We start from the raw sequence: 24012 nt of genomic DNA on the forward strand, positions 1-24012 counted from the left end.
TGCTTGGAATAAAAAGTAGGCTTCAAGTTAGACAGGTCTCATTATTTGCAACATTCCTATGACTACTCACCTCAGGGTAATCAGATTCAGAACAGGGCTTCTGCACCTAACTCTTTGCATGGTAAATATCTCATTAGCTACTGGGATATCTAAATACTGATTTAAGAATGGAAATACATTTTATTGTCTCTGTGGGTTTGTGGCTGAATGAATACAGTAAATAGGTTATTTTAACATTATTTAGTAACATACATTCTAATAAGGGATTCAAGTGCAATTCTGACAATTCCTGGCCCCAAATATGTCTTGATTTTACCTCCTGGAGATGTTTTTTTTTCAACTGAACTGTTAATAAGCTGAATCTGTCAATTAACAGATTTTTAGCTCTTCCTTACCTTGAGATCCTTAACTTTCAGAAAAAGAAGAGCTGTCTGCTTGTGGCATAGAACACCTCTCTGTGTTTTCTCTTACCACTGTCCACATTTTTAGGACCTCTTCTACTGCTTTCCCATGAGACTTCCCTCATTTTTGCATTTATTTAGTTTTTTAAAAAGAGAATTGCATAATTGTGTCAGAATTAGTGAAAATATGTTCCAATTAAAGTCAAGGTTTTAATTATAGAAATATATGAAATGTCAAACTTGCCTCTTAAAAATAATTTCATAAAAAAATCACTCAGGATACTTACATCGACGATCAAGAAATCTAGCCAGCACCAGGCATTAGTGAAATATGTTTGAAATCCATAAGCTACCCATTTGAGAAGCATTTCCAGGATGAATATATAAGTGAAGACCTTGTCAGCATATTCTAGCATGGTTTTGATAGTCTTTCGCTGCTCAATGTATATATCTTCAAAAGCCTGTGAATCAAGAATGCTTTTATTTTATTTGAATGGCTTGCCTCCACCAAATACTTGATAAAATTCCTTAGTATAATGCTTGGCACAAAGCACTAATTTGATTAATACTGGCTAATGTCAGACAAACGTGGCACCAGAAGAAATCTAAAGACTAAAACTAAAGGAAAATGTTGGCAAGAAAACGTCAATATCTTTACTGATTCAGTATGTGCTTTCTTCCCTGCCTCTCACCCCAAAATCTCTTATCTCAACTACTGCTACAAAGACATACTTTTAGAGAAGTAATATGAACTCAGAAAATAACTAGAAGTTCTGTTAATGAGGGATAGACTTGGCCTATTCCAACCTTACTTTCATCAGTTCTCTGAATGATCTGGCTCATTTGGAAAGAATAAATTGATTAGACATAAAAAAATACACTTTCAGTCCATCAATGTTACTATGATTATTTGGGAGAACTGGATAGGATTTGACATGGAAGGTAATGTAGTTACAGAATGTCCCTGTAAATGATTGTCGCAATGAGGAAAACATCTGTTAGAAAAACACCAGATGAGAAATTCCATCTGGCTGCTCATGGTTCTAATTTATTCTGTACTGAATTTTGCATCGTTAAACCCTGGTTGTCACGCAAGGCACAAATATACCTCTTGTTTTGCTCCTTAAACGAAGCATATGCTTCTGGTATTTTCGGAGATAAGCTATTTCACTAGAACCTGATTCTTGCCGGTATGCGTTACACTTACCAGAGCACCACTACTGAGAAGGATCATGAAGACGATGAAAGTCTCAAACCAGTTGTGTTCAACAATGCTGTAGCAGGTCTTCCGGAGATTCCACCAGACTTTCCCTTTGCCTTCTTCTATACTTACTTGACAGAATGGAAACTTTTTAATACACCCTAAAAGATAATATTAAATATAGCAAGTTAGAAAAATATACTCAATCTTAAATAGGAAGAAATAAACTTTGTTGCTCCTTCTCCATCCTAGTCTCAGATCGTCTTTTTATACAGCAATTGGCTACTTCATTCCTTGGCTATGTTCAGCATCCCTCCAGTGTAGTGAATCATTCTCAGACTTACACGTCAGCCAGCTACCTAGAATTCAAGGAATTACTTTACTAAGAGTTGCTTGAGTATAAATGGTTCCATTCTTTAACACTGCTTGAGATCTCTCTTTGCCTCAAGGCCAATCGTAGACAAGAACACCTCTCAGGTTCGGGGAAAAACTACATGTTCAAATTGCTTATTCATTTTTTGATGTGATCCTGGATTTTTAGTCACTTCTTTTGTACAGAAAATCCCCGTCTCCCTAGGTATCATCCACTGTCAGTTTTCCCAAGCTATTTATTTTCAGCCTCAGTGCTTTTCTTAGTCACACTTATGACTCATCTTGTCAGTCAGGATCTCTCTTCCTTTGTCCTCCCCCTCTTAGCTTTCATGTTATTTCTAACTTCCATCCACTCTTCTGCTCTAACTATCTGAGTTACTACTTATGGGATTCAATCCAATCACACTGAATCAGCAAAACTTTATTGATTTGTGTGCTAGACACTGTACTGGTTGTTGTGAGAATAACTGCTGGTCTCCCTGCCAAGGCTCTACAGCACATCTATATCCCCAAACAGCTCTGGTCACAGCACAAGTTAACCACATTTGAAACTGTAAGAGATGCAGTGTAATTATTGCAGCATCTATAAATCAAATCACAACATTGCCAATGAGGTCTGAAGGGATTGCTTTATCAATAATGAGGTGATGTTCCAGAATGCCATTTATCTTCTAAGGTTCACTTCTCCACATTCTGGAGGATGAAAAAAAGGACGTGTCAAATTATCTTAATTGTCCAGGCACAGTAGCTGCTACAGTATAATTAGGAAATACAGATAAATTAACTTTTTGGAAGAAAAGAGGAAAACAAAGATAAATATGCCTTCACCACTTCTTTGAATTATTTCCTTCAAGTGAGGTATATTTAGTCTCCGTAAGGAAAGAGGGGAGCTGCATTTAACCATAATAGAGCTCGTTTACCTTCAGTAAAACAAGCTTCTGGCTTAAGGTCTTCCTCAGGTTCAATTTCAGCTTGTTCACCTTCTCGGGGCGGAGCAACATCAACTGTACTTCCTTCAGATGAGCTGGTTGCATTTAATTTCTGGAAACAAAACCCCAATGCAAAGATGTGATTTTTCTCCCCTTTTATTCAGCTAATTTGGAAATGTTTGTCAGAGGTGGTAGTGATAGTATTTGACTCTATTATCAGTACTAATAATTTAACATAAAGTTCTATTATTCAAAACAATGTAACCACTAACTTGATTCAGACAAAAAATGGTTAGAGAGCATTCAGTGTGGGTGATTTGGAAAGGATGGATTATACTGATTAACTTGTTTATGATCTCTATTTTTCTATGGATGCCATTTGAAAAGAATTTAATACATTAACACTCAGGCCAAATCAAGAATAGTTTGATAGAAGTTTGGTATGATGACATTCACTGTTGATTGTGTTAATTAAAATGCTTCAAAACAAATTGTAATTTCCACTCTTCCCATGGAAATTTTCAGAGGGCAAAGAACATTACCAGTTGTCTGTAACTACTGTCCATGTTTCTGTAATTTTAGAAAGGAAGAGCGGCACATTAACATTAGTCACAGTCATTATATTTCAACTTTGAGCTATATTTTTCTCTGGCTTACATAATTTTCTTCTTACTTTACTAGCATAAAAATGATGGATCTCTCTTTCTCTTTCTCTCTCTTTTTGAACTGCTTAAATGAATTCAATACTTGCCAAAGAATTCTAAATGAAATGGAAATTTCTTCATAAACGACATTGTTCAGAATCTGTGTAGACTTTCATTAGGAACATATTCCGAATTCAACATGTGATCAGGCTGTGAATTTTTCCTTTAAATAAATCATTGTGACATGCCACATGGCTAGGAAAAGCCACTTCAGTGTTGCAAGAATAAATATCTAATAAGTACTCTGATACCACTTGGGAAGACATTACGGATGTGCAATGCTTTATGAGAAGTGATGCAAAGACATGACATACAGCACAATCCAGGCAATGTAAAGCTTTTAGAATGAAAGAACATGGACATGTTAATGGTTTCGAAGGCCCTATTAACTTTAGTAGCTGAGTGGTAGGGTCACTCTGCCCTAGCCCTCTGGAAGAATTAATGTGTTACTGAAAAATACCTGGACATAGGTCATATTGGATGAAATTTGGCTCAAAATTCTTGATTTTTTGAAATCACCATACAAATGTAGTTTAATACTTCATGACATGAACAGTGAAGATTAGTCTCCAGATGATACTTTCTGTGCTATTACTTTGAGGGTGAGGTGAATCATGTCCAATTAAATATATTATGAAAGTTACCCTAAGTCAAAACAGAATTCTGTAATAAAACATCTCCTAGCCTGGAGTATGCTAAAGAAAGACGAGGCCATCAGTCATGGCTCATGGTTCTTAGGATCGTTACAGTACAAGAATTTTTTGCCATTAAAATCCTCTACTTTTTGGAGAAGTGGAAGCTCAAGACATATTTTCTTCTCTCAGGATTTTTCTGCTTCTTACAGCCAGAATATCTTTATTCTTTTAAGAAAATCCCAGGAAAGCTACTACTGGATAGAACTGCAGCAGCTTCTGGTATAACCAAGAAAATACTAGATAACTCTTCCCTTCCAATTTCACTGGTGGCTTATGGATTGGATACAATGCCATTTGATGAATGGCAGCAATAATATCCACTGTATAAATAAGACCAGTAAGAAACCAAATTATTTTGAAGTTAGTTATAAAAAGCTTCATGTTTCTTCTTCCTCTTGGCCAGTCGAAGCTGAGTAATTTCTTCTGAGCCTGGTCACAATCCACCTTTTCCATGAAGCCTGCCTTTCTTATGATTTCTCCATGCTAAATTTTATAGAACATTTGTCCATAATACTTGTTTGCTTTGACCAAATATTCTCATAAATATATATATATATATAAATTATATATGTACATAAAATTATACATTTATGTACATATATACATATATATTAAAATGTACACACACATACACATATATACCAAAAGATCCAAGCATAGAATAGACACTAAATACTTATGTTGAATTTATGAAAAATAAATAAATGAATGATTGAATGCATTTTATTACTCTTATAGAGAGAATTATAGTGTTTACATAATTTGATCTCTTCATTTTGATACATAACTCAATTGTGGCCTTTACAGAAGTCCATTTAATTGTATTAGGAAATGCACTTTCTTAATGAATAAGAATTATTTAATGGTATTTTAGTGATAAAAACACATATTTCCAAAATGTTTGTCTAAAATATTGGCAGACAATAAAGAAAACTGAAGGAAGAAAGTAATAAGTATATGTGTATATACACGCATATACACATATACTTTTCCATTTGAAAACGTTAGAAAATATACTCACCCTTCACTTCTTATTTTACCACTGTTACTAAAGTTGTGAGATGTTCATTTTTTGCATTATAATTCTCTGCCATGTATTATACAAATGTCTTATATTTAATACAAATACTTATTTAAAGCAAATCCTTCACAGCACAAGTAATGGTAGCCATTAATCTGAATGATAATTGTATTCACTGTTTACCAAGTATTGACCTCTGGATGTGTCTTTGTTATTGGTACTGTCTTTGGACCATAAACTTTTGCGAATATGGTTAACATGTTAGAATATAAAGAATTTCAATTTTCTAAATGGCTATGGAGGTATGTACATTTTAAAGCAGAGAGGGTCAGTGTGTGAATTAGTTTACCTCTATCTACCTGCCATTATGAAGCACAGCATTCTCTTGAAAACAGACAAGGAAGAAAACTCTGCATGTGTTCTGCTCTTCTCAAATGAGTAGAACCCACTTTACATGGAGCATTTCTTCAGTGTTATCCAGGGGTTTTTCTGATTATAAAGATAAGCTCACCTTATGCTCTGGAAAACTCCTTAAGGAAAGTTCAGACAGAGACTTGATGTACCAAAGTTTAAAAAAATTGTTGGTAGGCTAGTGTTCCTGTCACTAAAAAGTGTTTTGTGGGAGGCTCCTTTTCCTGTGGAAGTTGGCATAAAGTTAATTCTTGCTAGTTGGAGAGTCAGGCTGATTCATGGTATAATCTTCATAGGCTACATTTTTGTCTTAAGAAACTACATATACTTTATCCTATGAAGTTGTAGAAATATTGTATCAACTACATAAACATTTGAAGTTGTGAATTTACCTACATTTATAAATTAAAGCTTAGACGGTGTTCTTACTAAGTTATAACAACTTATCAATTAAGATATACTGCCTGATAAGCTTTAATCACTGGACACAAAGAATTTTACTGCTGTATTTTAAATTTTTTAAATATATATCCTAGAAAACTACTTAAGCATTTAAAAGTCTATACATGGATGTAATACTGTCTTCATAAGGTAAACATTTCTAATTTAAGTTGAACACTTTGGCATTCATACTCTGGTAGAGGGTAGTTTGTAACACATTTTATCACAGCCATACCAAAATGACTTCCAGATTTATTTAAAAGCAGGTGACTGATGATAAATAGAAAGAATAACTTACTTTCTTTAAATTGCCATAGCTGTGAGACTACAGTGATAAACAAAAGGCAAAGAAACCTGAAATGAAATTTTCCACATTAAGGACCTTGATGACTATGCTAAAAACTAAAGTTAATACTTGTTCTGAAGTAGTTAGAAAATTGTAATTAGGTATATAGGCATAACAGTAGAAAGCTGCCACATAAAACCACATAGTACAAGCCCATCACTTGCTTTCTTGTACTATTTTCTCCCTACCCCTCCAATATTTTATGGAACTTAAGGCTAGATTCTTCCATCCCTTGTAGAAACTACTGAGTCTACAGAGGGATGATGACTTATGCTCTACAAATGCACACTGGAAAGCAGGTTTGAAGATGCAACATTCTCCAGGCCTAATTCAGCCACAGAAAACATGCCTGGCTGTAGCAGAAGCCTGGCGCAATGCTGTGGAAGCCGCACGCTGATCCAAGAACCATGTTCTCAAAGACATGGTAAAGTTTTCAAGGCTAGCTGCAAATACCACTTGTAAAAAATGACAGAATCAGCACCCATTTTCCCCCTGATAACATGAACTTATATAGAAATTCCCCCTTATGGCGAAAATGGCTCTTAATTTTTATCCAATTAAATAGTGAAATTTAGCTTTCAGAAATAGAAGAGACTGTTCGCAACTGACCTACTTCCACCGAAATGCGCTCACATTTCATTTATTTTCAATCAGCTATCAAATGTTTGACTCTCACAGACTGCTATATGATTCAAAAGGCAAAAATAAAAGATTCAGCCATTACAGAGTGCCTTTAAAATCTAGCCATTTCTTTAAAAACTTCTGGGTTTTGTCTTGCAGGTAGAAGAAGACAATCTTTTGGTTACAGAATCTGTCAGGGCCTTAGTCTGATCTTTTGGATATGCCTATCCATATCTTGACTTAGGATATTTCACTTGAAGAACAGGTAGCCACACAGTGAGGTCACTGGGCTGCTTATCCACGGCAGGAAGAACATGGCTAAAACAATAGCTCTTTTTTTTTTCTGGACAACTTAGTGACTGGTTAATGATATAAAGCATCTCTATTTGGTTTGGCCTCAGCATATTTTAAATGTGCAACACCCCTGATGCTCCTTTTATTTTAGAAGAGCCTCACTAAGAACCTAATATAGGCAACTGAAAATAATTATATAGTAGTTGAAGAGTAAGGTAAAGGGGCAACCAGAAGGCAAAAGAAAAAGCTGCCTTATCTTAAGAAGATACAGAAAAATTTCCATCTAAACTTGCCTTAATTTTTATTTTAGCAGAAGTACACTAAAGCACGGAAACCATTCTCTAAAGGTTGAGATAGGTTTAAAATGACTATTCACACACCCGTCTGTGCCGCTGAAAGAGTTTTCTGACATTCAGTTTCACAAAGAGCACTTGGAAGACACTGAGAACATAAAAGAGATGGGAAGCTAGAGGTATTCTCCCATTGCTCTCCAGATTCTGAAAATGGAGCACAGGGCCTTTTTTCTGGAAGGGTATGTGCCTGAGACCATAGTCAAGCATCATTTTCAAAGTTTCAACAATGGCTTTGAAAAGGAGGGAATCGTGTTATAAACATGGAGTAAAAGATAATTTTCCAATACTAGTTAATTCTGCCTTGCTTGTGAAGAAAAAGTAATCAGATTTTCTTCAATGACTAATAATGTTTTACTCCTAGAACTAAAAGTTCATTGCTAAGTAAAATTACATAAATCACCAGGGCTGTATATTTTTTATTTTTTATTAATAATTTTATGTCTCAATTTGTTGCATTTTACAGCTAATTCTCAGTTATCCTTAAAGAAGAAGAGAGTATGTATAAATTAAACCTACAGACAAACCCCAAGCTCTAATTAGGTATTTTTTTTTTTTCACCAAAAACTGCTAATACTCATGAACTTTTCACTTTTGCTTTTTAATTTCCCTTCAAGAACACTCACTGTGGCTGAGATTCTAGTAACAGGAGAAAGTTGAGTCAAGGGAATAAGCTAAAGATTTATTTCATCCACAAACCTACAATAATTTTTGGAGATATCTGTTACTTTTCATAAAATTATAATTAATAATTAATAATCAAAAGTAGGAAATTTTCCAAGTCTCTTTTTTGCCTGCTCAGTTTTGTGTAGAACACTTAGGGAGAAATTAATGTAGATCAGGGAAGTAAAAAAAATGGGTACACTGACCCAATTACTTAATGATCGAGATGCAATGAGCTTTTCCTACCTTGTATCATGATGCTTTTCATCTTTTAACTACAATGATCACTTAGGGTTTTGCAGACACACGACTTAACAACTTTCCCAAACTCCATGAAAATCCAAGATATGTGGTGCCCAAATGTACACAGACTATGGCCCTTCATATCCAAAAACTCATGATCACCTTACTCTTTTCTTAACAGAGGCTTTCCCCCCAAAACATGAAAGCAAACATTTCCATTTGAAGCACGTGAATTGGATGGGTCGAAAATTATACTCGCAGATCTGAATATAATGATCCGAAGATGGCAACACTGTCCTGTGAGGAACACCCCTGTGAGGCTGGTTTTGGTAATACAGTTTACTTATAAGGGCTGAATCGACAACACCACCACGTTGCGGTCTTATTTTTAATGAAATACAAGCAGAAAAAAAATGCATGCTCTCAAGTTCCTAACTATGTTGAACTTTAAACATTTCTATCATGTTTTAAAATAGGTATAAATCCTATAGAGCATGCAATTATTGCTTTTAAAAGCCTAAGAAGACTAAACTGGAAAGTCATTAGCAGAATCAAATATGGTGTCGGGACTGCCCATCTTGCCTGACCATGCTGTGATGTGTCACACGATTCAGCAGAGAGCAGCTGGGCACGTCTAGCACTTCCTTGCCATGGCAGGGGAAGGAACACAGCTGAGTAGCATGCAGGCCAGTCAAAATTTAGTTAGAAAGTGATTGACATGTACAACTTGCTTGGGTAACCTGGGTAAAAGTGGTGGCACGAGCCTCTGGCTGGTTAAAAACCACCAGAGCTGCATTCTTGATGGCTCCAGCTTGATTTTACCCCTGTGAGAAGTAAGAATGGTAAGCAGTGAAGGTCACAGTATGATATTCCTAGACTGTCCTTTGGAATTCAACTTCAAATATGATTCTTAAGAGCATTTATTATATATCCTTCACCTAGGAAGACAATGAAACCTTTTGAGAACTAAATTGTAAAAATCCATAGTTATATAAAAATGTCAAGAAGTCATGTTTATATAAAAACAAAATTCTCCATTATATCTTGTCACAAGATATGTATAATTTCATTTTCCCGAAGTAAAAAGATCACTATTTTGAAATCCACGCCTTCAACTTCCTTAAATTTTTTCCTGCAAAGCTTTATGTTTGTTTCCATACCAGCCTGTTTATGCTAGTGGTCCATATCACAGATATATATATATATGAAATATATATGACATAATATAATAATAGCAATTCATGTTTTTATCTCTAAAAACTTCTAGATTATTTCTAATTTATCTAGATCATTTCTCCTCAACTGTGGTATAGCTAGATATTATGAAAATGAATGGAAGGAATAGAATAGCTAGAGTTTCTAAATACTATCTAAATTAATGATTAACTTACTTCCTCTTCTTAAAGCAGAAATGTGTTGCAAAATTTTCTTTCTTCCTTCCTTTCTTTCTCTTTTTCTCTCTTTCCCTTTCTTTCTTTTTCTCTCTTTCTTTCTTTCTTTTCTTTCTTTCTTTTTCTTTCTTTCTTTCTTTCTTTCTTTCTTTCTTTCTTTCTCTCTCTCTCTCTCTCTCTCTCTCTCTCTCTCTCTTTCTTTCTTTCTCTCTCTCTCTCTCTTTCTTTCCTTTGTAATGTATCATTCTGTTAGGTTTAACTTGTATGATTTTTCACTTTGTCAGCAAAGAGAAAGGATATCCTGTGTCCCCCAAAGCCTAGCCCAGTGTTCTTTTTCTACCTGTGTTCAAAAAATTAAGAAGCGTGAACCAAAATGCCACTTTATGGATACGTCATTTTGTGCAACAGCTATTAAAAAAGAATAACCCAGCCAACATAAATGTGAATCTGATGTGTGACCTTTGTTCAATGCCAGCAGTTTTCAGAAATTTCAGATCAAAACCGAACCTTGCTGGAATTTATCTAAATCTGTCCTATAATGCTGATTTTTGCTTTTATTTTTTAAAAACAGTGTACAGTTGACCCTTGGACAACACAGGTTTGAACTACAGGTCCACTTACACACAATTTTTTTTTGACAGTAAATACTGCAGTACTGCAGGAGCCTCAGTTGGCTGAATTTGCAGATGTGGAACTGCAGATACGAAACCATGTACGTGGAGGCGCAACTGTAGATTATACTGGGATTTTCACCTGGGCATAGGGTTGACGCCCCTAACTCCTGTGTTGTTTAAGGGTGAGTGCACTTTTAAACTTTGTGTGAGCATGTGTGAGAATTGCCCTGTTATTCTTTCAAGGTTTTTCTGGTACTAATTTAAAAAATCATCCACATGAAACTTATTGCTGAATTTAATTTTACTGTTTGAAATAATTTGAAATTTCATCCTAGCTTTATAAAAGTTTTAATTTTATATTTGCTTTCAAGTATTTTCCCTCCAATATATCTGTACATTTTAAACAATTTTATTACATTCTGTAATTGGATTCCATGTATCTAAAACTAGCTTGGAAGAGGACAGATGATTATTAAAAAATTCACCCAATAAAGAATTTTTGTTCAGATAATAAAATGTTTTCAAGGACTTGAAAATGAAGACATTGTATCTCATTGTTTCAAATTTATGATTTTTTAGCCATTAAAAAGACATGATGAGGAAGTATTCTTCTAAGGCAATAATTTGAAATATCTGTGGACATCATAGAGTTTTTGCAATATTCTGGAAACCAACTTTTTGGTAAAAAGAAATTAAGATAATATCATTTCCATGAGTGCAGTGAGATGAAACATGATATTAACGTAGCAAAAGTTTCTCTACCTCTTTGGTTTTCCATCTCTTCTTGACCCCAAGCTAGTCTTGTCCCTAGTTTTCCCTTATTTTCTCTTTGTAATCACTTCTTTGGTGAACTCCTCTATTTTCAAGGAATCAGATAATTATGAAATCTGTGTTATCAAATCTAATTTTAAACCCGGACTGCTCATCCAGGCTCTCGTTCTTGTCATATCCCACTTCTAATTCAGTATGTCCCAAATGAATTCCTTCTCTTCCCCATAAACCTGGTAACCTTCCTAAAAAGGCCATTTCAGAAAGTTGCATTACCGTTTTCCCAATTGCTCAGATTCTTTACTCGGTTTATCAAATTGCCAGTTGCTCTCAGTTCCCATGCTTATTACCCTGTCCCAGGATTCTGTCACCTCCTTATGATGAAGTGATTGTTAGCACATTCCCCAAGATGACCCCATCCCTCACTCGAAACTGTTTTAGTTTTTGATATCAAATAAATTTTCCTAAAGCATCACTTTCCTATTGCTTTTCGCTTGCTTCAGAACAAATAGCTCCTTATTGACTATGCAGCCAATTCCAAACTCTTTGACTTACTTCAAAGACTATATAATCTGAAACTACCTTACTCACCCATACCTATTTCCCCACTGTCTTCTCAACCAGTACTTTGTTCATGCTGATTATTTCACTGCTGCACCTTAATACTAAGTTTACTCTAACTCTGGCTTTTGTTCAGTAAATTTCTGCTTTTTGCTTTCTGTTCACGTATTTGACCCACATTTTGAGGCCTATTTCAGTTTTATCTCTTCCACTTAGCAATTTGTTATGTTCTTGCTCGTCTCAATACCTATGATCTTATATTCAGTCCTACAGGATTAAACTTTTTAATAGGTCTTTAATGATTTGTGAGTTAGTCTTAGCTTCCTCAAAGATGTTGAGACTTCCCTGAAGGGGGTTATGGTATGAATCTCTCCTTTAACTCTTCCTTACCCTTAGTATCCAGCAAAGTGCTAAGTTCACAAAAGTGCTCAATAAAAGCCTGTTAATTAATTGATGATTTTCTTAAATAAATCTGTGTCAAGTGATGGAAAATAAAATTAGAATTGAATTCTTATTTTACCAGAATGAGCAACATGTAAATTAGAATTGAATTCTCTGAGTAGACTTTGAGTGGAATTTCGGAGAAAGAATGTTATACCTCATTTTGTATGTATTTTTACCTTTTTCAAAATATGTTAAAATTTACTATTATAATATATCTCAGAAGCTCTTAAATGCCTGGAAAAAGGATCAAGAGGCTATGAGTTATGACACTGTCAGCTACTTACTACTTATACAAATTCTGTTGACACTTATTAAAAAAAGAAGGTTCCAAAATATGCAGATATGCTCACAGAATCAGACATCATTTGTCTGATTCCTGTGCTGTCAGTATTTATACCCTTAAGCTAAAACCTGTCTTTTATAACTCTGTGCTAGACTTAACTTCCTACTGGTATATCAGAAGTCTATAAATAAGTAATAGTAAAAAATTTAATCCTGTTTTCCACAACACAGAATTGCAGAATTAATACCACTAAGCTACTATCATAGGATCCTATGAATTCTAATCCTACAGGAGGAACAATTTCCTTTCTTTTTTTCTTTTCTTTTAAGTAAGTAGGAACAGCTTTTCAGTCTACAGTTTAACTTGTAATCCTTAAGTAGAGTTTTTCTAAACAGGTCTTAGTATTTCCAACTCAATCTGTAAGGAAGACCTTATAGATTTGCCCATCCTTGACTGGGCAAATGTAATCAGTACTACTTTCACTTTCCTAATACGTGTAAAATTTTCATAAATGAACAGCACTCTTTTCATAGTCAGTAAAAGGTTCAGAGATGAACAAAAACTACACAAAACTTTCACATTAAAAAAATCACAGCAAAACAATATACTGTAGAAAGTAAGGAGATGGCATTTTCACAGCAATCACTGAAATATTGTTCACTGGTTTTTCAAAAGAGCATAATCTAATGTAGAATAGAATGTATTAAATAAAACCTTTTTTTTGGAAGGCCACATTTTTAAATCAGACTTTCAGACTATCAAGAAGATGAATATACTAATTATTCAGAATGATGATTTTCTGTGGAAAGTTAGAATTTCAATGGATGGAATTGCCAAAAAAAAAATACCCATAATTTTCCAAAACTACTACATACATGACTTTCAATACACTTTTTAATAATGCATATAAACACAATAAAAAAAAAACTAAGTAACTGTGGTGCATGGTTTTTAGAGAAAATGCAAGAAAAACTTTAAAAGCACTCTTACCTCTTTGCTTTCTTCTAGTTCTGACTCACTGCTGAACTCTTCAGTATTCAAGTTTTCAAAGTCAGACTCTCCAACAGCAATTGGCACTGTTACAGTGAGGCTGGGGTTATTTATGAATGACATATAATCATTTTCATCGATTACATATTTTTCAACACTGCTTCCAGTACCTACACCACTGGTGGTTCCGTTCCCATCTTTAAGATAATTAAGCTCTTTGCTTATTTCAATTCCAGTATTATTGGACACACAGCTGTCTATTTTGTTGCCTTCATGGATTTCTATAACTTTTGGCTTTCTGAGGAAGGTCCTTTGGAAACACTCCCGTATCTTATTTTTCACATAATCAATTCCCTTTTGCATCCTTCCTACTGCAATCTGGAGATTGTTCATTTCATTATCATCGTCAGTAGCAGCAAGATTGTCTGAGCTAAATGAACTCAACAATAAGGCCAGAAAGAGGTTCAGAACCTAAAAGAAAAAAGAAAATTTTGCTGTGTTAATAATGAATTATGCATAAACATAATAGCTTAAGCAGGGAACTTATAGATCTTTGCTAAAATGAATTCAACAAATGCTCCTTGAATGCTTACTATATTTCAGAAATCTTGTCTTAATCACACACTATTTAAAGAACCTGATATCTTCTAGCTGCTGTGAGGGCAAAACGGTAAAACAAGTGCCTCTCCTTTCAAACCGAGAAGGACAATAGGAAGCTAGAGCTTCTAAGATTTAAAATTGTGTCTACTCAGGGTTGCCAGTGAAAAGACAAAATCCCATTTTTGTGGTTTTGGCCAATGAGAAAAAAAAAGATATTTTCATTTTAGTCATTTTACTGCATTTTACCAGTTTGTGTAGGGAATGTCTAGCTTCATGTGTGTAAATAATGAATTTATTTATTTATTAGCTTGGTGGATATGTGTTAAAACAAAATACTTGAAATACAAATACCATTGTCCAATGGTCAAAAACTTTTATAGCAGCAGAAATTACTAAAGGTGAATTATATAAGGTTAAACACATTCCTCATCAATACACTTTGAAATATATGTGTCCTAATAGGAGTAAATCAACAGATGGAGAAAAGTCTAAAATTATTCCAGGGTTTAGGTTAGACCATATAATGTAAATTACTTTTTTTTTCCTTTTTTTTTTTTTTTGCTGAAAATATGAAATACTCTCAGAGTATTGGTATACATGGGGAAAAATATTATCTGATAAAAAATTAACTGATAAAATATGATTAATACAGGAATAATTCATTATAGATGATGCAAAAGAAAATTTATTTATAGGAATATTTTTAGCTTGAAATGTAGTTACTGAATTTCGAAAAATGTAACATGGTAGGAAAACTCATGCTAAACCAGAACCCCAGTTTGTTTCCTTATTTTTGTATCAGATTTGTTCAGAATCTGGAGTGTCCTCATTTACTGTTCTGAAAATAATTGTATGTCCACAGATATCCCACAAACATTCTTTTAAGCAATCGCATTTGAAATGTACTTCTCAAAGGAAAGGTTCAGTGTGATAATGTAAAGAAATACTCTGACAACACACGATTGAAAACTGTAAGCATTAAAACACATAAACATACAAACTGTGCTTCTGTGTTGGTGCTTTTCGGTCAGAGCTAAAAGTACGTCTTTTAAATCTGGTCAGTGTTTATACATGTGCATAACAAACTGCAATAATTTGTTTTCCTTTAATAAAGCAAATTCAGGGAAGAATAAATTTAGTCCCCTTACAAGTTGTTTGGATAATTACAATACATAGCTAAAATATAGTGGACTATTTCATTGAAATTTGCCTTCAAAATTTGGTAATATGCAACTCATACCTCTGAGTAAGCAAACAGTATGAACTATGTGTGTGTAAAGAACAGTTTCAATACAGAATAGTCTGTTTTATTTAGAATTACTGGAGATCATTATCTCATCAAAATAATAATAGAATAAAAAATAATTCAGGCCATGAAAAATATTAGGACAAAGCCTTGATGATAAAATCATTTCGTTTGAAGAAAGAAAACTAAAAACTAATATTTTTATCCCTGAACTTTCACAGATATACTTCATGTAACCCTCACCTAAACCATAAGATTTGTTTTGTTATTCCAGTTTCACAGTTGGGCAATTTGAGCCTGGAAGAAGTTAAGTAACTTGCCGATGCTCAGAGGGCTAGTACTGGGATTTGAGTCTAGGTTGTTTGTCTGCTGCATCAAGCCACCTTCTTAGCAACTGTCTGATATTGTTCTTAATTATGAGCATTTGTAATACATACGTACCACAAGGTTTCCAATGACCATGACCAACATGAAAACAATAAGGCACATGGTTTGGCCGGCAACCTCCATGCAGTCCCACATGGTCTCTATCCACTCTCCACACAGCACCCGGAACACAATCAGGAAGGAGTGGAAGAAATCATTCATGTGCCAGCGTGGGAGTTGACAGTCACTAGAGATCTTGCAGACACATTCTTTGTAGCTCTTACCAAAGAGCTGCATGCCAACCACGGCAAAAATGAAGACGATGATGGCCAACACCAAGGTTAGGTTCCCCAGAGCCCCCACGGAATTGCCAATGATCTTAATTAGCATGTTCAGGGTGGGCCAGGATTTTGCCAGTTTGAAAACTCGAAGCTGTAATCAAGTGAAAATATACTCTTAGTAGCAATCACAATATAATTTTAAAAGTTAGACATCGTTTTGTCAGTTTGCTATTATATTGTGGACCCACTTCTGAGAAATACAAAATCTCAAACTATACTAAACAAATTCAAATCCAGAAAAAAAGTGTTAATAACACTGGAATTGTAAATCAAATCATAATGTCATTTAAATGCAAAAATAAGCAAGATAAAATATTTCAGAAATGATAAATAAAACATTTCTGATTCATCAACAGATATATCCATGAAAACAAATTAACATTTTGATTACAGACATTTGTGAATTTAGTAAACTAATGTTACCTCTGACTATATTTTAGAGAGTAAAAAGAAATATTAAAAGTATGAGTTTTATATTTTTAATGGACATTTATAATATAAAAGTAAAATAAACTAATTTGATAAAGTTAAGGAAAAGCTTCTTTTCAATTTGAAAAATACACATTTTACTTAACTTCCAATAAAATTTTGCATGTTTTTAAATAATTTTTTTGCTAAATTCAAAGAAATTTGTTATACCATTGTCTAAAGTGCTAATGAGATCAGATATTTTCCCACATGTTCCTTTAAAGTAGTTACCACTAATACAGGTAAGGTTGTTAAAAAGATGAGATTAATTGGGTGTAAAGTCTTTATTTGCATTTCTTTATAGACTTTAAGACAAAAAAATTTTTAATGAATTTAAAATATAATTTTAGAAGCACATCTTTGTTTTTAAATGTGCCTTACATAGGTAATCATTATGAAGTGTTTCAACCATTTTTCATCATTCTTGATAAACACTCAGCTTTAAAGAGAACATTTATATATTTTCTTAGACTATGACACATATTGGTTTAAGTTTAAAATATCATTAGAAGTAAAAAACTATAAAAACTATACACATTGATTCATTTTTGAAATAAATGTTTTGCCAATGAAAGATAGAATATAAACATAGCCTATGCAGATACCAGTCTGAATGATCTCAGTACAGACAGTCCCTCCACATTTGCCAAGCCAAGCTCCATCAAACTAAGGCTGACGATAATTCCATCAAAGATATTCCAGCCCTCTTGGAAATAATAATACGGATCCATGGCGATGATCTTGAGGACCATTTCTGCTGTGAAGATCCCAGTGAAGACCTAAAGTAAAATAGATATCAGTACTACACAAGCATTGAAAAACTTCTCACAATCTAAGAATAATGTTAAACTGTTGCGAGTAAAAATATCTAAAATTTAAAGTGAAGAAATGTGACAAATGGATATACAAGTTTAGCATTTTTTTCAGGGGATTTTTTTTTTAACTTTTAGAGAAAATTTCTTCTTTCTGTTTTTATTGGAGTATAATTGCTTTACAATATTGTGTTAGTTTCTGCTGCACAATAAAGTGAATTCGGTACATGTATACATATATCCCTTCCCTCTTGAACACCCCCCCCTTACCCCCATCCTACCCCTCCAGGTCATCACAGACCACTGAGCTGATCTCCCTGTGCTATGCAGCAGCTTCCCACTAGCTATCTATTTTACACTTGGTAGTGTATATATGTCAGTGCTACTCTCTCAGTTTGTCCTACCGCCCCCCCCGCCACTTTGTTCACAAGTCTGTTCTCTACGTCTGCGTCCCTATTCCTGCCCTGCAAATAGATTCATCAGTACCCTTTTCAGGGGAATATTTTAAGTGGATTTTTGTTAGTTAATGAATCTGCTAGATTTCCAAGACAATGCTGATTTTAAAACATTTCATTGTCCACATTTGAATTTCTGATACTAAATAACAGCTACTGAATTATTGCTTTTTTTGGTACTCTATGCTTCTACCATAATCACAACCAATTTTTTTTAGAGTATTGCATTAAGAACAAATTATGTATTATTGGAAGTCACTCAAAAATTACTTCAAATTGGTAAGAACCATATTTTTTTCCTGATTTTTATGTTTTTTTAAGGGACACCATTTTATTTCTATAATTTTACATACATTCCTGTGAGTTTGTCACAAATGTTTTATAATAATTATCTCTGGATTCATGCCTCAGAATTAAGGTTAATGGATAAACAGAGCAAGGAACTGCAGATTTAATTGAAAGCAGCAGGAGAACATTTTCAGTATGCATACACCCACAATTAGGATTAATAAATTATTTGAGTGGCTGGACGAATGTCTATTTGAAAATGGTTTTGTTTTTTAATTCAAAACTACAGGCTAAGACACCCAAGGACATGAAGAGCTATGAAATTACTCTTGCAAAAAATCTTTTGAAGCTATTATCTTAATTAACTATGGGTAAAAGCTGCATATTATGACTAAAGCCAAGCTTACCATTTACCAAGGTAAATCAGCCTTTACCTTGAAGGAACTTTGTGAAAATAACATCAAAATTACTTGGTTACCTAAAATATATTAATTAAAGGAAATTTTGACCCACTCTTACATAGTGTAATTGCAGCTAACATCTCATTTTCCCAATCACAGAAAGACCTAAGGGAAATACCCATCCCAGAAAAAATAGCTTAACTTCAGTTCATCATTCATTCACTCAAACAGAAGGAAAGTGTAATTCAAGCAAGCCTAGTACATGAAAATTCAGATATGGTGGAATGCACATTAAAAAGTGATTTTTTTTTTCATTTTATAGAAGGACTCTGGGGTATTTTTTCCCTTGTGAATGTAAAATAAGTTCTGATTTATATGAATTTTATCTCATATAAAGTTTTAGGAGCAGCTACTATTTGAAATAAACAGCCTGATTATAGAAATATAATAGTTAAATTGAGTTAGAAGCAATCCAGGTAAATGATCTACAAATATCTTTTCCTACAGAAAATCATAAGAGCTTTTCAGCTCTTCTGAAATGACAAGATGTCCTATATTTTAAAAACCCATACCTTAAACTTACATTCTTTCATCTAAAATTTAATCCTAGCAAAATTTAATCTCTTTAAAAGTAACATTTTAATTACAATTTGCAATTTAATGTCATAGCTATTTATATCTTTAAATGCTTTCAAGTTAGGCTCTAAAAATCATTGGTATTGTTTTTGGTATATTTTATTCTAGTTTAGCATTGCCAGTGATTAAGAATTTTGAAAAAATCTTTCTCATTCTAGCAAAGGTCAACTGAGGATATTGATTATGATGCCTGTATTTACAAAATTTTAAAACTCCATCAAAAAATGCTAAGAACACAAAGAACTGTAAGCCCTGGATATATACATGATTATGTACATAAATCCTGTGTATAGTTTATAAACATACATTCTGCTGCCTTTGAACTTCTTTATCACAAAGAATTTTTAAGACTAAGACAATTAATGAAAACATATTGAATGTTTATTGTTTGGACTTAGCCTGATTATAATGTATCTTGTCTTCTATTTTGAAATTTTGGATTATATGCTTCTATAGCCATTCATTCATTCATAAAAAATTGCTGAGTACTTACACATTGTGCTAGGCTTTGAAAATATAGTACTAGGTAGGATATACAAACTGAGATTGCATAAACCTAATTCATTTAGGCTGATAAATTTCTTATGGACAATACATTTATAGGCTTCCTAAGTCAGCTTCTTACACAATAGCTTTATTAGTAGTTGTTAGAATGAGATGAAAAGGCAGTTTTATATTACACTAGGAAAGGAGTTAGATGGCCAAATAGCATTTCTTCATTGATGCAAGAGGCTTCATAGGTGAGTTCTAGAATTTGGCACCCAAGAGTTTTATCTTTCAATAAACAAGAGCCATTTTTTCCTTTGAAGAGTTATCATGTCCCTTTCCTGAGATTTTGAATTCATATCCTACACCATACCATTTAATTAAAATAATTTTGCTAATCATGTTTCTTTAGGCTTTATTTGCAAATAGTCTGTAAGAATTTTAGAGCAGGTACCATTTTCTAAATTCCCATCCAGGTCTAGCAGAATAAAGGGATATCATGAACCTTTAATCACTGGTTAGGAGAGTTATACTAAGAAAAATAATGTGTAGGAGCTACAAATCTCTATCGATATTCCCTGAAGAAAAAGTTACAGGTTAGTTGGAAATGTTTGTATGATGAAGAGGTTATCTAACCTACTATGATTGATGGAAGATTCCTTACTTATAGAATCCCTAAGATGAGCACATGGGTTTTATAATGGTTAAAACAAAATTTAAAAACAAAAGCAAAACAGAGAAACAGAGAAACTCAATAGAGATTTGAGGTCTCTTTATACTCAAATTTGATCAATCCAATCAACGGGAAGTGATATAATTTTTATATGCTCCAGAAAGAGGACACAAAAAGGCACATTGATCTAAGTAAAGACTGAGAGTTCCACAACTCTTCTATGGAACATCTTTTTTGTTATCAATTCAACCAAAAAACTTGATGTCCTTATTTAGAAGGTAGTATGCAATCATTTGAATAAATTTTTATTTTAATGAGCAAACTATAAACTCCCCACCAAATATGCAATGCAACATCTATCCATGGTGTATAAAATAAATCCAAATTCAGCTAAGTACCTGTGATATAAGGAATATATTCTCTCTTTCTCTTTATGTATATATATTATATATAAATAATTTTTCACATATAAATATTTATTATAAAGTTTGTTATGGGTATAAAATGAGATATAAGAAACTATGAAATACCTTACAGATATACAACATTATTACTACTCTAATAATGAGCTTTTAGCCAGTAGTAACAGTCAGCTTGCGCATTCTCTTATTCTTAAGGTGGAAATAGTTGTCTGTTCTTTGTCACCTATGCTGTCTTCAAGAGTCTTGTTTCCCCAACACTAACCTCAGCTTACCCACGGTTCTACCACAATCAGCCCCACTTCCCTACCTCATTATCTCCATCGCTACTCAAAGTTATAGATTTTAGAACAAGGGGCATGAAAAATCATATAGTCCAACACATTGTACTCATGAGAAAACAATACTTGTGACTCTTTCAAGACTACCCAGATATTTAGCACAGACAACTGGACTTGCACTCAGATTTGGTGTTCTAATCTAGTGCTTTTCCATTTGATTGCCCTATAATCCAACGTCTCTTATCCTGTGCCTCCATACTTAGTTGCTTCAACATTGAAATTCCATAAAACCTCAGTTTTCTGCTTCACTCTAACAAATTTCCAAAATTTTCCTTAACTGTTCAACTTCCTTAACTGTCCAGTATCCTGGGAAAAACACAGCAGCTGGAGCAGAACTATTTTCCATCAATATTTCAAAGAAAGGTTAATAGCATACGTAAGAGGAAGGAAATTGTTTATTGAGCACATGCTACATGCCAGGCATAGTGCTACATGTTTTCACATTATCTCATTAGACCATCACAACAACTCTGGGAGATGAGTTTCAATAATAGAGAACAAAGACTCAGATTTTTTTTATCAGACTTGTCCAGATGCTTCATTATTAGTAGGGTCAAATCCAGTTCCACCTGATGCTAAAGTCCATGTTGTTTCATGAAAGGATGCTACATGATGCAGCCCTTTTGGGTAGGAAACAACCGGTTGGTTATTTACTGAGCTACAACCATGTACACACTCTGAGAGATACAAAGGGAAAATAAAATAGGATGTGACCTCTGTCAGGGAGTAATTTATAGTGGATTTGGAAAACAATTATGATACAAGAAAATGTTTAATATTCAACCATGTTCTATTTACAAATGCATTAGGAGTTAAGAAAAGCGTATTCAACACGGGCTGAGTGTCATATTAGAGGAGATGAGGCTGAAGTTGAACCTTGAAGAATGTGAGGAATTGAGATGAAGTGATTTAAGTCAGAATATTTTAAGTGTGAAGGTAGAGAGCAGTGAAATACTTTCCCATATGTAAACATATAGACATTTGTGTGTTACATTGACAAGGCTGTTCTGATAAGGCTGGTGGTAGCTGATTAGGAACTAATGGAAAATAAGATGGTATAGGAAGGATGGAATCAGATGCAGAATATTGAAAACCAGATAAGGGTGTTAAACCACAAATACAGACAATAGATATTTAAGCAAGATGAAAGCATACTGAGTGCAGAGTACTAGAAACATGACTTTAATAGTAGTTATAGGAGTAAAAAAATTGATACCTGGAAAAAAAGAAATAATGGGTATTCATATAAAATTGTATATAAGAAATAAAGGGAAAGCAGGTCAAATGGCTATAAGATTTCTATCTTTGAAGCTGGAAGACTCTTTAAAGCTGGAAGGCTACTACTAGAGGTAATATAAGAGTAAATTGAGATACTTAGGGCTTTCAATAAACTGTGAGAAAGATGATTTTTCAGATGTCACATACTGTGTTTAAAGTTATCTGGGAGCAATGATCTGTAACTGTTGGAAATACAGGAATGGAACACAGCTTATACCATAAGAGTATATAATACCTAAAGTTGTTGAGTACATAGAAATATTGAGTGAAAAAACATAGCCTTAATAGGCAAAAGAAGGGAATTCCAGAAAAGAAAGCAGAGATAGAGTGATTGGAAAGCTGAACGAGCAATCAAGACAAAAAAAAAAATCAGTATCACAGGTGTCAAAGATTAAAAAAGTCTCAAGAATCTGGTGGGTGTTCTACTAAGTTAAATAATGTAGTGAAGTTGAGGTCACTTATTGGAGTAGACATTTATGCAATTGTCTGCTCAGTATTCCCTTTCTTCTTTCTATTGGGAATTGTTCCTCCACCTGTATAATTCCTCAGGATTGCCATTTTCACATAACTCCACCCTCACCAATGTTGATTAAACCACAGGTGAGCATCTGACCCAAGCTATGCCAAATAGAGTCATATCACGAAAGTCTCTGAACTGGAACTGAGAAAAAGATCTAGTCATTTGCTACCACAGAGGTCACAAGATGTAAAACCAATGAGCTATGGATGATCATGTTTCCTGACCTACAGACAAAAGATGCAATGAATATTTGGGCTACATCCAGTCCCTTGGTTAAAGCGTATCCTGAAGCCCAGTTGTAAAATTACCCTTCATATGGTTTGGTAGTTCATCTTTTCCTTTCCATCCGAGTCAGTCTTTTTACTTTCCTCTTAAACTAGTTTGAGTTCTCTTTCTGTCTTGTGCCAAAAAGGAAGGTCTGGATTAATAAACTATGTAAATTCTTTCCTTACTTGTTGATTCGTTTCAGTTTCTTCACATAAATTGAGGAGGAAATGTACATGTCAGCATACATATACACAGATGTCTGCCCAAGTAACTTGAACTAAAAGTGTGGCTAAATTACAAGTGCATTTTTATCAACTATTCCTTCTCTTGTGTGAATTCTTCTGAAGCATTTTATTAGGCAGTTCAATTTGAAACAACTATGCCCTCTTTTGCACAGAAATCAATCTTTATGTATTCCCTTCAAAGAACATGACTTCTTCAGAAGCTATGTGTGTTAAAACTGCGTGCTTGTGGAGCCAGAATTAGACCTCATGGTTTCTCTGGACCTGTATTTCCAGCAAGAATGACAGTAAAAAGATTTTAACACGTTTACAAAGGGTAAAACACCACGATCAATCAGTACGGATGTGGGTCTCAACAGTCAGCATTCATACCAGTTGAATTCTAGACCTTCTCACTGAGAATCCCTTCACTATTCCTTTAGATATTTCT

At 33.9% G+C, this 24012-nt stretch overlaps 1 protein-coding gene across 11 annotated transcripts in view; it reads right to left on the reverse strand.

Annotated features, from left to right (window-relative positions):
* The window catches only part of LOC130858183 (sodium channel protein type 3 subunit alpha), an 80750-nt gene that overhangs the window by 22307 nt on the left and 34431 nt on the right, over nucleotides 1-24012 (reverse strand). For all 11 annotated transcript variants that reach the window (XM_057744214.1, XM_057744212.1, XM_057744208.1 and 8 more), the window contains exons 14-19: nucleotides 17370-17543; nucleotides 16031-16387; nucleotides 13744-14214; nucleotides 2895-3015; nucleotides 1609-1763; nucleotides 689-862 (exon numbers count right to left, since the gene is read on the reverse strand). In XM_057744214.1, the coding sequence (XP_057600197.1) occupies nucleotides 689-862; nucleotides 1609-1763; nucleotides 2895-3015; nucleotides 13744-14214; nucleotides 16031-16387; nucleotides 17370-17543 (1452 nt within the window). The remainder of the gene's footprint in view (nucleotides 1-688; nucleotides 863-1608; nucleotides 1764-2894; nucleotides 3016-13743; nucleotides 14215-16030; nucleotides 16388-17369; nucleotides 17544-24012) is intronic.

The sequence above is a fragment of the Hippopotamus amphibius genome, chromosome 8, assembly GCF_030028045.1.
Source record: "Hippopotamus amphibius kiboko isolate mHipAmp2 chromosome 8, mHipAmp2.hap2, whole genome shotgun sequence".
NCBI classification, from domain to species: domain Eukaryota; kingdom Metazoa; phylum Chordata; class Mammalia; order Artiodactyla; family Hippopotamidae; genus Hippopotamus; species Hippopotamus amphibius.